This window comes from Amblyomma mixtum, chromosome 3 (genome assembly GCF_055824585.1).
Source record: "Amblyomma mixtum isolate Tamu chromosome 3, ASM5582458v1, whole genome shotgun sequence".
Lineage (NCBI taxonomy): Eukaryota > Metazoa > Arthropoda > Arachnida > Ixodida > Ixodidae > Amblyomma > Amblyomma mixtum.
In genome coordinates, this window is record NC_143014.1 from 30,854,691 (window position 1) to 30,869,590 (window position 14,900).

A 14,900-nucleotide genomic window follows, 5' to 3' on the forward strand; every position below is an offset into this window, starting at 1 on the left:
ACTCAGTTTTGGTTCTCTGAGCTTCGCGCAGCCCAAATCACTCAGCCAGCCAACTTTTCAGATGCTGATTGGCGTATCACTGGTATCCCCGCCCCCCTTTTTTCTTTCCCTGCTTCAGCACTAGCTCCTGAGCTTTTCCTTCGCTTCCATCCGAACAGCCCTGTTCATCCAGTGTGCGGAAACTGCGCGTTCGTCATATGCAGTTTGCTGTTCGCGCAGTGAAGCCTCCTCACACGTGACGGTGCCACTGATGATGGGTGTCGTGCAGTAGCACTACAGCTCCACTGCATTGCAACATGAAGGAATGCTGGAGAAGCCCTTACAATTTTGGAGCAGTTCTGTCTCACCACTCCCAAGAGTACACACAAAATAAAGCGTTGCTTGAAACAAAAAGAAATAGTCACTGCCGCGTTGTTCTTATTTCAAAAACAGGCAGCCATTGCCTAGTCTTTCACTAAATAAATTTACCATGATGCAAGCAGTCTTGACAGTTTTTTTGGAGGTCATTTGATAATGCGAACTTTAAGATAATTCAAATTTTTTTCGGTTCATTGAAGTTTGAAATAATGAGCTTTTATTGTATTTCAGCTGAAATAAAATGTAACCTGTATTTTTATCACATTTATCCACAGCCCTTCCAAATATTACAAAAATTTTCATTAAATTCAGCACCTTCTACTTTGGTAGTAGCTTAGTAGTAGTAGCTTGTACTGCCCGAGTGCTCAGTAAACAACAGGAACGTCAAGACTATTCACTGCGCTACACCTTGTCATGGCAAAAACTATGCTCCATGACCGCATTTTTGATGCTCCTTGCCAAATGTCTGTTTCTGTCCTCTGCAGTTTCCTGTAGGTGAGGAGTTTTAACAATTCTGTTTTGTGCTTTCTTTCCCAGAGGGAAGTGCAAAGTCAAGTGGCACACTTTGACGCCACGGTAGCTCAAAGCAATATTCTTGACGCTTGCATTTTACAGGAGGGACTTGACTAGTTCAGGAGCAGTGAAGAGAACAACTGTGCTCCTTCTTTACAGGACAGAGTTAATCCTAGATTCTCATGAAGCTAAATGCGGTAGAAAAAAGATGGTGTTTTACGGTAAGACAAGTAGCAAACACTGCTGACTTCACCCAAAGGGCTTTCAGCACTTCCATACAGAGTCAAATTTTCGTCCTAGAACCAAAACTATAGGAACACAGGCCAAATGTTTCCCTAACTATTTGTAAAGAACAGTGGTATTTCACTGCAATGCCTAAATTTAGGAAAATAGTTCCTGACCACAACCACTGCAAAGTGGGTAAAACTTAAAGACAGTGAAGAGTTAACAAAAGAATACAAAAAAGTCACAGGTCTACTCGGATACAAAGTAAATCACAGTTATTATGGCACAACCTGGACTGTGCGTGCTATTCAGTAAAGCACAATTATTAAACCAATGTGAGCCTTAAACAGGACGAAGAATTTTATGACATATTATACTGAAATTTCATATCAGAAACAATCATACCATCAAGATTCCACTGTATATTACCAAAATATAACTGTCCATACCATCCACAACAAAATTCAAGCAACAGCGTGAAAGCTGAACTGAAAAATAAAGACAATTTATGATTCTATAACACTACCACCCATTACTGAAATGTGAAAGCACGTTTCCAATGAGCATTTTACTGTACAACTATCACACAAGTTATCTGCTGGCACACATCAGTACGTACCTGACGGGTCTGAAGCTGGGCCACTGTCTGAACTCCCACCAGGTCCTGGGTAATTGCAGTACGGAGGAGCATAGCCTACCATGCAATGGCAATTGCCGCGGCTGTTGCAAACCTGCACAACCAGCAGGTCATCATGCTGCCAACAATTTGTGTAACACCATAACAAATAGAGCTATAACAGCAATGTGTTTCTCAGCTTGAGTTTTTAATTGCTGCATGCTGCTAGTTCTTATGCTGTGAAACTATCCTTCCGAGCAGCGGGCCTCTTCATCGAGGCCTTAATAAAGAGGCCTGCTGCTAAAAAAGAAAAAACAAAAATGAAAATAGAAAGAACCAAGTAATATTAAAAATCTATCATGAAAACAGAAGATAATTAAGAAAATAATAAAGAACAACTTACCCCATTATTATAACAGTCATAAGGGCATTTGACTCCATAGATCTTTTCAAGAGGAACACACTTCTGGTTCATACAAGCCTGCAATGCACCCAAAAAAAATGCTTTTGTTAACACAGTTATTTAGACATCACCTGCTCCTCTTTGGTCACACAGGTGCTACGATAAGTAGAACCATTCTACAGTAAAGTTGCTTGGCCTAGCAAAAATATTTGCTATATCAGTGTCTATATCAGTATCAGTAAAGGGGTGCCGTTTCATCAAAATCAATAATCATTTGCCTTGCTATTATGCTGTTACGTGACTGTTGCTCCCAGATGTCCTAGACTGCCCGTGTACTGCCATGACATCATTACGCGAGAAGGACATTGTATAGCTGAACACTTAACTATAACTGTTTCTTTATTAAGGCTGCCATTACAGTAAAAGAAAACAAATGCACAGTCATCCATGGAAGGTTTAACGGGATCACAGGTTCACTGGACTTTACCAGTGTTTTTGGTTGGTTTGCTTAATTGGAGCTTAACGTCCCAAAGCGACTCAGGCTATAAGGAACGCCGTAGTAAAGGGCTCTGGAAATTTCGACCACCTGGGGTTCTTTAACGTGCACTGATATCACCACGGCCGGGATCGAACCCGCGTCTTTCGGGTCAGCAGCCAAGCGCCGTAACCACTGAGCCACCGCGGCGGGGCTACCAGTGTTATTGCTATATGCAAGATTACTATAGTGGGGTTCCACTGCATACAGAAATTGCACAACATATGAAGCTACACAAGTGAATGGTGAAGCTGCATTTAAACAAGACTTTCCAAAGGCTTTCTGACTATCCTGGCAGAGGACTGACAAAAGCTAGGGACCCATACAAGAAAGATATGAAATGAAGGAACTTTGGATGATTAATGATAAGTCTTTGAGAAGCTGGTAGTAGTTACTAATGTGGACTTTGGGTCATTCCACGTGAAAGGAGACGCGCCAAATTTTCGACATTTTAGATTTGGCTTAAAACATTCATATCAGTTAAGACAAGTTCCAACAGAAGTGTAGAGGCCTTCTTATGATGAAAAAAAAATTTTACCTCCAAATATCATGCTCCAAAGTGCAACAAATCACCTTAGACTGGTCATTTTCAGAAAAGTATTGCTCAGGAACTGTTCCTTGCCTAAAAAATTTTTCTCCTCATGTACTGAGATGCCCTGTTGTGCCCCAAAAGGTAAATCGTGGATGACGCCATTTTTGTCCAAAATACAAGCGCCTAACAGGAGAAAAATTTCAAGATTTCTGCATTTTGCAAAGTAAACTTGTCTAAATTTTGAGACAGAACTTTGTTTCAGTTTTGTCGGAAACCTTGTTGTAGCATTGTTGGCACTTAAGCTGAAAACTGCCCTTGCGTTGTTTGCTAATTTAATTAGACAACTCGACTTCTCCAGAAATGGCTACAGTAGATCCCCGATGTTACGTTCCTCACTGCTGTGTTCTCCCAGCTGTGTTCTCCCAGCAGCCTGGACAGCAGCCTACAACCATTTCAGTACTTGACACTGTGCACTACGTCGCTTCAGCATAGACTGCAGTGAGCACGTCAACTGCGCGTGGTGTGGCTTTCCCATAGAAGTGTGAAACATCGCTGAGATCATTGCGAACTCGGTTGCGAGTGAAGCAGCCGACTGCGATGATGACGAGAAGCACGAGCCGCATGATTCCTGGGTGTTGGCAGATCCGATTTTTGGAGAAGCCGTCGCAGCTCTGGACTTCCTCCACAGGTATGTACGTTGCACCTCAAAGCTACGCTGACAGCAATGCGGCCTTCCAGGATATTAAGAAATGCGTGGTGCTTTCCAGCGAGCGAAAGAAACTGCAATCCACCATTCTCAATTTTTTAAAGTCCTAAGCTCACTTTGCAGAAATAAACTGTTTCAAGTCAAAGCTGCAATGCTTTCATTAATTTTTGGAGCTTCCCTTACTTTTGCGTTTTCCCGGCTGTCACAATTTTTTTGCCCGATCCGGTGAAAAACGTATAAACAGGGTTATACTGTACATTGAGGGACAGAAAACACTATGTGGGCAACGGTGCTAGACAAAACGAAAAAAGCCAAGTTAGAGAAAATTAGAGAAGTACTTTTTGTTGTTCCCGAGAAATAAATTTCTAAAGGGCCATGGACCACCCTCTGGTCGAAAATATTTTCTACCTCTCTGGTAGCGAGGCATCGTCCCCGGAAGGCGCAGCCGCAAATATTTTTTGAAAATACTCATTAATAGCGTAGTTACAGCCATCCCAATCAAGCTACTTCACCATGCTCCTCTCCTTCCGTTCGAGACTTTTCTCTCTCGCGCCTCGTCGAGTAGAGGGAAAATCGCCCTTCCTCCTCCGATTTTAGTGGGAGGTGTGGTGTCTGATGGAGTGAGTCACATGTCTACGTCATGGCCCCGAACTGAGCGAGGCAAAGGCTCTACAACACACAACACGGCAAAACCTTCCAAGCCCCCCAAATCCTTGTTTTGGAGGGCTTGCATGGAGGAAAAAAAAAACTGAGGAGGTAGCGCGCACGCAGTGGGGTTAGATATCACAGCACGCTATCACGTGGCATGATCACAGCGCGGGGAGACAGACTCTCCTCGTTTTACTATATTTTTACTTTTTATGACTAGACCAAGGCTGTTGCCGGACGCTCCCTCGTCAGTTGTTTTTTTTTTTTCCTCTATGAGGGCTTGTATGCGTGTGAAAACGTGCGGAATGCGGAAAGCGTGCGTGCAACAAGCAGACGACGCAACAACCGGCTATGCCCACCTTTCGCCCGTCAGTCAGAACAACGCACCAATGGAATGCCTTTAGCGAAAGTTTTCAGTATGAAGACAACCCGAAGGCTCGGGGAGACAGAGTAGAGGCTGAGGACGTTTGCTTCTCGAAGGGAAGAATGAACGGGCTTTGATTTGAATTTTTTACAGCTTTTCGGGGCGTGCATGGCTCTAGTATTTTGCAGAGGTTATCTTTGATGCCTCATCTATGCAGTGGGCTTGTTTTTCTAAAATGTCCAGACCCCTGGTCAGTTGCCCTTTAAAAAGGAGTTGGATCGATGTGATGTCAGCATCTGTTACGGTCGGGTAAAACACGGCTTTAACTTCCGGTCTAACTCAAAGCATTAGTAGCTGCCATCAGCGTTGAACATACTGTGATAAGATGGCCAAATAGAGTGGTTTCACCATTTCCATTACTCTTAAAGAATATGTTTGAGCGCAATACTCACGGTGTACAGGGTGCGCCATGTTAATCACTGTAGTTTTGACCTAAACACTGGATTTAGAAAGTCAGAGCGAACATGTTAGATGGATAACCATTTATTACATTTCACCTGATTGAGGCATCGGCCTGACCAGGCTACTAAACTTCCGAAGCCATGGTGCAAGCGAATGCAATGTTTAATAAACCATTTGTACTGAATTAAATAGGACACCCTGTATATGTACACCACACATTGACCTACAGACACACTGAAGTGAGGGCAGAATACCTGTACGGTGCTGTTGTTGGTTCTTTACACGAATACATAGTTCACACATACTAAACAGCATTCCACCAAATGCAATTTCAAATGTGACCTGAAGAGCGTTGCAAATTAAAGGAACATTAAGATGCTGGCTGCTTAAAGGCCATTTTGCCTGCCGGAGAAATGATTAGACAACCCAGGCTGCTACAGCAGCTTCTACATTTTCATATTTGGGTGGATGATGATGCTTCCCCTGATTACCAGTGAATAAGTGCACATCGTCTGTGGACACATTGTCGTCCACAGCAGAGCCGCCACACGTTGCCAGAAGGGTAGGTGCACGGTCGCCACATCGACGCAACTCCTTTGAAAAAAATAATTTCTCGCCAACAACAAAAAGTACTCTCCCAATTTTTTGACATGTGAAACTAATTGAATGGGCTGACCATTTGGCAATTTTTTTTTTCGACAAGCGCCACTGCCCACATAGAGTTTCCTGGCCCTCAATGTGGCCATTTTCACAAAAATCGTGATATCCAATTAAATTAAAAAACAATGCAAGGGCAGTTTTCAACTTTAGTGCCAACAATGCTACAACAAGGTTTCAGACAACACTGGAAAAAAGTTATATCTCAAAATCTAGACTCAAAATTTAATTTAAAAAAGAAAATAAACGTGGAAATCTTGAACTTTTTCTCGTCTTAGGTGCTCTACTTTGAACCAAAAATGGAGTCATCCCTGGTTTACCTTTTGGACCATGACAGGGCTTCTCAATACCCGTCTACATGCAGAGACAAAACTTTCGGCAAGGTATGGTTCCTGAAGAATAATTTTCTAAAAATTGCCCGGATTAAGGCGATTTCTTACACTTTGGAGCATGGTATTTGGAGAAAAAATAATTTGTTCTTCAAGAGAAGGCCTCTACACTTCTATGGAACTTGTCTTAACTGATATGAATTTTTTCAGCAATGGCAAGGGCATCCTTGAAATCTTCAACCCTGTATAGCCTCAGTCGCACGTCGCTGTGCAAAAAAATCTAAAATGTCAAGAATTTGGCGCATCTCCTTTCGCGTGGAATGACCCCTTTGAAAGCTTGAAGCTAGAAGATAATAATCAATAACATAAACCTGAAAAATAAAATCAATGCACAAAATGAAACCTTTTGAAATGCAATGAGTTGGAAGGTTCATCACCAATTCAAGGTGACAACCCTGAAAGACTAAAATACTGGCCTTTGCGAGTGGTGATGTCCAGTTAATTTCTGTCAGTGTTTCTATTTAAAGAGGTCATTGGGAAATCTGGGAACTCTGCCAATGGTCCATGCAACCAAAGACAACATGTCTATTCCAAAAACTGAGCAATAAATTTCTCTCCAGACTCACTGACATTCACTTTCAAGCAAAAGCCTAACTTTCAGTTCACTCATATTTCATACCAGTAGATAAGGCCACTACACCAGTAGTATATGGCTAAACCCCAATGATCTGAAGAAATGTAATGACAGTATTCAAGGAAGTAGTAACAAAAGAAGCTCACTCTTTCAGGCAACATAATGACAAATATGCACTACGTGAACAAACCTTGTTGGTGCCACATTTTGCACCATTCGGCGACTGGCCAACATCAGCAGTGAACAAGCCCAAGTCCACAATGGCTGATCGACATGTGTACCGCTTGTCATTTTCATCAATGTAAAATTTGGACTGCACAGCTGCTGACTCTATGCCGAACTCCAGGCGCTCATTCAGGTGCACACAGTGCAATGTTCCACACATAACATCCCTGAAAAAGTTTATGGTAAAGTTAGCAAACTTTCTCTCTGGCAAAATAGTTTCACTGATAAGTCACAAAGGAAGGTTTCATGAGCCTTCCTATTTTATTTCCAGTTCCAATCACCCCTACCTTCATGATTGCAGCCATTTCTCATATTAAGTGAACTAATCCCGAAGGAAAAGGATGTTTACAGCAGATTACATGTACACAATAAAACATGCACTGTGTCAACAAGAGCTTTGATCATGCCCAGTAATACATACACTTTTTTTTTTTATATAGTAGAATAGCAGCATCAGTACACCGTTTCAAAACAAGAAACCTTTGACAAATACACCACACAGACTTCATATACCCATAGGAATAGGAAGCACCAAGCAGCTTGAATATTTCTTCTATCGGGACATACTGAATTCAACACAAGGGTATTTTTTCTACGGCCAATAACAACGAGCTGCTACAGGGTGGTTCCAGACAAGATCAACCAAAGGGTGGCAGGTTTACCTCTTAAATATGTTATTGCCTGATGCCTAGAATAAAGAGTTCTGCAATTTGGTTTTGCCTCCAAAATTTTTTTCCATGTACAGAAAACTTTTTAAAGTGAAGCGGTGGAGCGCCGTGCTTCCACGCTATGCTTTCTTGGCCAACTTTGTTCATGAATAAATTAAGATGCAATAACAATGGGTATCTGAAAATTATTAGAGTGAAACTATGGATGCTTTTGTCGGTGCCTTGTTATTTTTGTCTGTTTCAAGAGCTCAGTCTTTTTTACTAAAAATTTGTCAAACTTGGAAAAAAATTGAAAATTGGTTTTGAGAAAAAGAAATGACTCAGTAACTGTCTCGCATATCTCGGTGGACACCCGCGCCGTAAGGGAAGGGGTAAAGGAGGGAGTGAAAGATTAAAGGAAGCAAGAGGTGCCTAGTGGAGGTCTCCAAAATAAGTAACTTTTTTTTTTTGTCTACTTTGAAGGTCTGTGTCTCAAGAAAGGAGTGTGCCAGAGCTACCACAATTATACATTGTGTTTTACACAAGTGTGACTATTGAAGTGAAGATGGTCATGCTTATAGGTTTTATGGTTAATGAAACACGGCCAAGTAAAATAAAAAAAAACACAGAACAAAAACTTCTGATGACAATTTAAAGAAAAACAATTTTGATATTTTTTACTTTATTTCTGTATTCTTCTTTCTACCAATGTTTATATAATCGTCAAAAGCATGTTCCATAGTGTTGGCACTGTAGCAATTTCAGCCCTCCAACGGTACACTTGTGCAATCCAGCACACCACGTAGCTCTGAGGAGACTCCTTGTATGCGACAGCAGAATGCGGGTAATACTACGATAGTAAACAGGTAGGCAAATCGGCAAAATATTCCAAACAATTCCCAATCTAGAAGTAATAATTTCAAGCAGCGCCCGAAATAAAGCTGCTAAAAGCGCATCTTATGTATGCAGGCCGCTGTGCAAGACTGAGGATGGAAGATTGTCTTGCTTCGAATGTACAGGTGACAGAGCACTGACAACTTACAGCAATGCTCACGAAAGCAAGGAGTCCTTGGCTCCTAATTCCATTTCTTTCTTTTAGTGCATGCGGACACTTCCCCCTGCGCACCACAATAACGCCACAGGATGCACCACGCTCTGACTGTAACAAACCTTCCTTCTACCTGCAAGGCTTGTTTTTGTCTGCCCTCGGCAGCCACCTTGTCTTTTCAAAAATTAACTATAAGAATGTTACGTTAATAAATGCTCCCAGTCCTTGTTGCAGAGAAGACAACACTCAACACGTAGACTTCCCCTTTTCCCCTCACACCTGGGGCAAAGCCACCTGCATTCACTTCAGTCACAGATCAGCGAGACAGCAGAGACTCTGTAGTGGCATTTTCCTCTTACTCCACTGTTCACGTCCGCCTCATGGAGGTGGAAGAATAGCTCTGAGTGACTGTTGTGCAGGCTGGTGCTTCATATCACATCCAAAGCACGAGAACCTCCCAGCCCATCCTTGAAAATGCGTTGTCCTCTGTATAGCCCAGTGGCCTGTATCTGTACGACACACTTTTACAATAGGATACAACTTAAAAAAACAGCAGTTGCCAACACTGGGCTGCAGTCCGCGGCGTCCTGTATTACTCCGTTGGCCAATCGCAATAGTAAACAAAATCAGACTTTTAATAATTCGCTATATCAAACAATCCACGTATCAAAATTCTAGAGCTGATAATCTACTTCTTGTGATAAGCTTCTTGTTTAGGTAACAAGAAATGTTTAAGCAGTGGACTACTTTTTCATCGTGGAGGAATTATGTGCGCAGAGGCTAAATGTGGGCGGAGCTTCACTGCAGACTTAAGTTGTATCAGACTATAGCAGCTTTATTTCAGGTACTGCTTCCAATAATTGCGCCTAGACTGGGAACTGTTTGGAACATTTAGCTCATTTAGCTACCTACTTACCATCCTAGTATTGCCCGCATTCTACAGTAGCTGAATACAAGGAGTCTCCTCAGAGCTACATGGTGTACTGAGCCTTGTGCAAGGGTCTCACTGGAAGGCTGAAACTGCTGCAGTGTCAACATTATGCAACATGTTTTTTGACGATTATAAACACTAATACAAAGATGAGTACGTGGACAAAGATTAAAAAATATCAAAATGATTTTTTTTTTCTTTAACTGCCGTCAGAAGTTTTTGTTGTTCTGTGTTTTTTCAAAGTCTGCACGACCATATCCCCTTACCCATAAACCCTATAAATATGACCACCTCGATATATGCTTTCGAGAAAAATGTCAGTCAGCTTTGCGTGAAACAAGCGAAGCTGAGAATTAGTTAAAATGTTTGAATCACTGATTTGACTTTTTTTTTCGCTAACCCGATTATAGCTGACATTTCCTTGGCACCTGAATATTGTTATACGAAAATGTTTTGAACACTAATATCCCAGTGGAACTTACTCTTTGTTGCACTTCTTGTAGGTCTTGTTGAGACGGTTATATCCACAATTGGCATTTACCTCACCGTCATCATTACGCTCAAAGCATCGCTGATCTGCCATGCGTCCACTGGAACCCCACAGCAGCTGGCACTGGTCGTCATGAGAGCGGCACTGCTTACCGAAGCAGTATGCCTATCGAAGAAAACAATTCGTCATGGGACAGCACGTGCTTGCACACTATATATTCCATGAAGAAAAAGTTCAATTCGGAATAATTTCAACCCTATCCAGCTCTAGAGAGAGATATGTGCTGTAAAATAGCTCAATAAAATAGTAAAACAGTCCAGAACAGCTTAACATTCTAAGGCTGCTATAATAATAATAACTTGCTTGTTTGGTTTGGTTTGGTTTATGGGGTTTAACGTCCCAAAGCGGCTAAGGCTATGAGAGACGCCGTAGTGGAGAGCTCCGGAAATTTCGACCACCTGGGGTTCTTTCACGTGCACTGACATCGCACAGTACACGGGCCTCTAGAATTTCTCCTCCAAAGAAATTCAACCGCCGCGGCCGGGATTGAACCCGCGTCTTTCGGGTCAGCAGCCGAGCACCGTAGCCACTGAGCCACCGCGGCGGCTAATAATAACTTGCTTGTAATAAGTACACTAGCACAGAAGTCTGCTGTATGAGTAACAGATATATTCGCAGTTAAAAGTTTATGGAATGCAATACAAATTAAATTTCATCGCTGTCCTCGCAAAGAGCCCACAACAGATATGCAGCGCCAAACTATGTGTGTGCAAATTGCTGAGTGCACCAATAAATCTCAAGCAATGCATCCTCGACGCCAAGAAATTAAGTTCCTTTACCAAAGTTGCATTTCAGAAATTCATGACAGCAAATGTACATAAATCAATATACAGAAAGAAGGTATGGCTAATCTTTGCTGTACAGATACAGTTTATCGTGCAGAGAGAAGAAAATGTACTACAAAATTTATATGCCGTGCAACTCCTGAATCTGTTCTTTTAGAAGTTTGCATGCAAGAGCATAAATGTGTGTAATTTTGAATAAAAAGAAAAACTGAAACTTACTCTGCAACAGTTTTTTAGTGCTTTCACCAAGGAAAAAGCCAAAAATTACATGTTCAGAATAAACAGTAAAAGGGGAGAGGAGGGGCTTGCTAGGATATATACACCAATTACACAGTCCTCAAAACCACGAGACACACAGGGAGGGTATTACTTCCCCTTTTGCTTTTCGCTTTGAAGCTGAAGACTACAGGCTTCTTTAGCATAAAATTACACAGCATTTCCATAAGCAACTACTAAAAAAGAATCAAGAGAGCTTTTTCCAAATATTCAGCCTCTTACCTTGCCTCCCCCACATTCTGTTCCATCCTGTACAAAAACATCCACTGGACAGAACTCCGAAACTCCATCACAGTATTCCGGCAGATCGCACTCCGTCACAGAATCTCGACATAATGTGGCTGCTTTCACCACCTAAATGAAAATGAAAAATGAAATATGACTGCTCGTACACTGACAACAAAATAACCAGCCAAATTGGTTTCCAAAAACAAAGCTATAACATTTGCTACGACAAACGTCACTGAGCCCTTCTTTAACTCTATCAATAATGTGGCCATTGAGAAAGTTCCTGCAACAAAATACCTAGGTTCACATTTCTTCAGATTTGACATGGCACAAACACATAACCACAAAACTGTCCAAGACTGCTGGTTTCGTTAGGCGTCGCATGTACTTTAGTTAAGTTACAACTAAATTACACTGGTATCATCTGGAACCCCTATCAAGCCTATCTTGCCAAAAAACTCAAATCATTGCGGAATAAGATGGCTAGACTTATCACAAGGAAGTACTCTCTCTGCTCCAGCATTACTGATATTAAGTCATCTCTGAATTTATGCTCATCTGAAAAGTGAAGACTTTTTACGCTGCTGTCTCCCTTTCGCAGACCTTATCACAATCCTTCACCATTCAAGGAACCTCATCTCAAACCAGCCCATTGCATCTTTTCCTCATTAGACTACCCCTTTTAAGGTGCAACCCAAGATTGCTTGTAACCAACTTGTGCAGAATTCACCACTGTTCCTTGCCATATACCAATGGAATAAGCTGCCTGAAAAAACTGTTTCCGGGGGCAATTACGACACTTTTGTCAGCAAACTGAGGTGCTTATTGTGTGCTGATCCTTCACTGACTGTTGCGCGAATTGTATTCCATTATTTTTGTCACTAGCGTTGCTGTCTACTTTTTTTTCAGTGTGTGTTCTCAACCCACCTTTTATCAAGTTTTGTTGTTGGCTTATCAGTGCATGTTTTGCGCATGTATCACTTGTTTGACGATTCCCTGAGTAGTGTATTTAAGCTCTTTTACGTGTTATTTTCAACAACCCCTATGCAATGCCCACAAAGTGCTTTAGGGTGTGTGAATACAGCCGCCAACCAATTTTTCGGACTTGGGGAGGGACCCGGAAAATGGTCCGAATAATAAAACAGTCCAAAGAATCTGTAAACTTAAAAAAAAAAAAAAGAAACAATAATCTGCCTGCGAAAAACCAGCTTCAAAAATAGCTAACTTCGCCGTTCCCCACGTTCAGCTTACAAGTGATAATATGACACTTTATCTGAGCCACACTTACGCTTTTATCATGTCCGCACCACCTCGTGTCATGATAGTCTCTCTCCATCACAATACCTGTCAGTCCACTGCGGCCGCAGATCATGCCGCGAGTGAATGCATGTGCCGCGCAAAGGAAGAACAGCCTGTTTCTATGGGCAACGATGCTTGCGAAGACAGAGAGATAATCCACGGGCCGCTCGCACCTCTGAATGCATCCCCTCCAACTCCTCATCCCCCGTATCGCGGGTTGTGCCAACCAAGCTGCGCGGACGCTGCAGCTGCCCCATTTGCAATGCGATCGTGTGAGCTTTGCAATCCGTCTCAAAGGCAACGAACAATGTGCCATAATCTCAAATGGGAGCCATGAAGAAGTACACACAGTCTAGCCTGTTCAAGCGAGCCCGTCTGATTAACTCCATTTGAATCCAAGATGACGCCTTTCACAGTGGCAGGGAACCGGTACGTTGCGACAGCGATGCCCGCTCATGTCAATACTAAGTGAAAAATGATCTCCACAGTATTGCTAATGTCCATTTTAGTCTAAAAAATTGAACTTTTGGATTTCACAGAGTCCAAAATATTGGACGTGAAAATGTACATGTTCCTATGAGGTGTTTGACAGTTCCTCAGCGGGATTTGAAATATCCCGCAAGTCTGAAGTATTGGAGTCCAAAAAATCTGTCAGCTACAGTACAAAAAAAAAAAAAAAAAAATCTGTGCATATGTGCAGAAAAAACAAAGTGCGCAAAATAGCGGCTTCCCTTAAATGTACAGTATGCATGTCACCATTAAATGAACTGAGGTATACTCAACATCTCAAATTTTAAGACGGGAACTTTAATGATGAACCCTAATGGCAAATAAAAATGTACAGCAATGTTAACAATGATACAGGGCTCAGCCTCAGCTGACATCGGTTGTACCAATGCAGTATGGCTATGCATGTGGCAACTGACATTTTCATAGCTTTGAGTTGCCGTTGCTGCAAGCTTTATTTTGTTACGTATTTTGCATGCGAATATGGACTCACCATGAGGTGCTTTACAATGACAGACCGCAGTACACTACCAGCACGGAAGATTTTCTCTATCAAACAAGGCCCCATCACATCTGTGAACAGAGCTTGTTTGTCCTGCTTGCCACACTCACGTGGTCAGGCTTCTCACCAGTGCATCTTATTCACATGTTCATCAAACACATATGTGCACGACAAAGATTGGTTGGTTGGTTTATGGGGTTTAACGTCCCAAAGCAATTCAGGCTATGAGGGATGCCGTAGGGAAGGGCTCCGGAAATTTCGACCACCTGGGGTTCTTTAACGTGCACTGACACTGCACAGTACACGAGCCTCTAGAATTTCTCCTCCAAAGAAATTCAACCGCCGCGGCCGCACGACAAAAATTTCAGACAGAAGAGAAATTCACATCACCTCTGTAAAAGAGACCCACAACAGGAAAAATGCTTATGCTGTTGGAGTTCTCTTTCTGCTCATAAATGCAAGGCCGTGCACTAACGGACAACTACCACAAATACACACACACGTGCGCATGTGTGCGTGCGTGCGTGCGTGGCTTTATAAATAGACTCGCTCGGCAGGTGCCACCATTCCAGTCATTGTAAAGGTTTTGAGTGGATAATGTGATTAGCAGACAAGTTGCCAACAACAGCTAATGATAAAAATTACCTGACAGGTAGAGACATCACAGCAGGCACCGATAGCACATGCAGCATGTGGTTTGAACTTGCAGGTTGCTGCATCGCAGCATGGATTTTTGCAAAACTGAAAGCCAGAAGTGAAAAGGATGCGACATTCTTTTTCAGTTTCCAATGTGAATTCCTTGCAGTGGCTTCATGTCTATTTCAGCTGAGAGCTGAGAATGTATGAGGATGATATAAACATTCAAAACTTTAAGTCTAACCAAACAACACGCATTCATTAGAGTAACAAAAGATAAAACCT

At 42.1% G+C, this 14,900-nt stretch overlaps 1 protein-coding gene across 2 annotated transcripts in view; it reads right to left on the reverse strand.

Annotated features, from left to right (window-relative positions):
* Window positions 1-14,900, reverse strand: part of Meltrin (disintegrin and metalloproteinase domain-containing protein meltrin) — a 104,014-nt gene that overhangs the window by 18,117 nt on the left and 70,997 nt on the right. For both annotated transcript variants that reach the window (XM_089578525.1, XM_089578526.1), the window contains exons 13-18: window positions 14,625-14,720; window positions 11,666-11,797; window positions 10,315-10,487; window positions 7,172-7,373; window positions 2,115-2,192; window positions 1,715-1,826 (exon numbers count right to left, since the gene is read on the reverse strand). In XM_089578525.1, coding sequence (XP_089434651.1) covers window positions 1,715-1,826; window positions 2,115-2,192; window positions 7,172-7,373; window positions 10,315-10,487; window positions 11,666-11,797; window positions 14,625-14,720 — 793 coding nt within the window. The remainder of the gene's footprint in view (window positions 1-1,714; window positions 1,827-2,114; window positions 2,193-7,171; window positions 7,374-10,314; window positions 10,488-11,665; window positions 11,798-14,624; window positions 14,721-14,900) is intronic.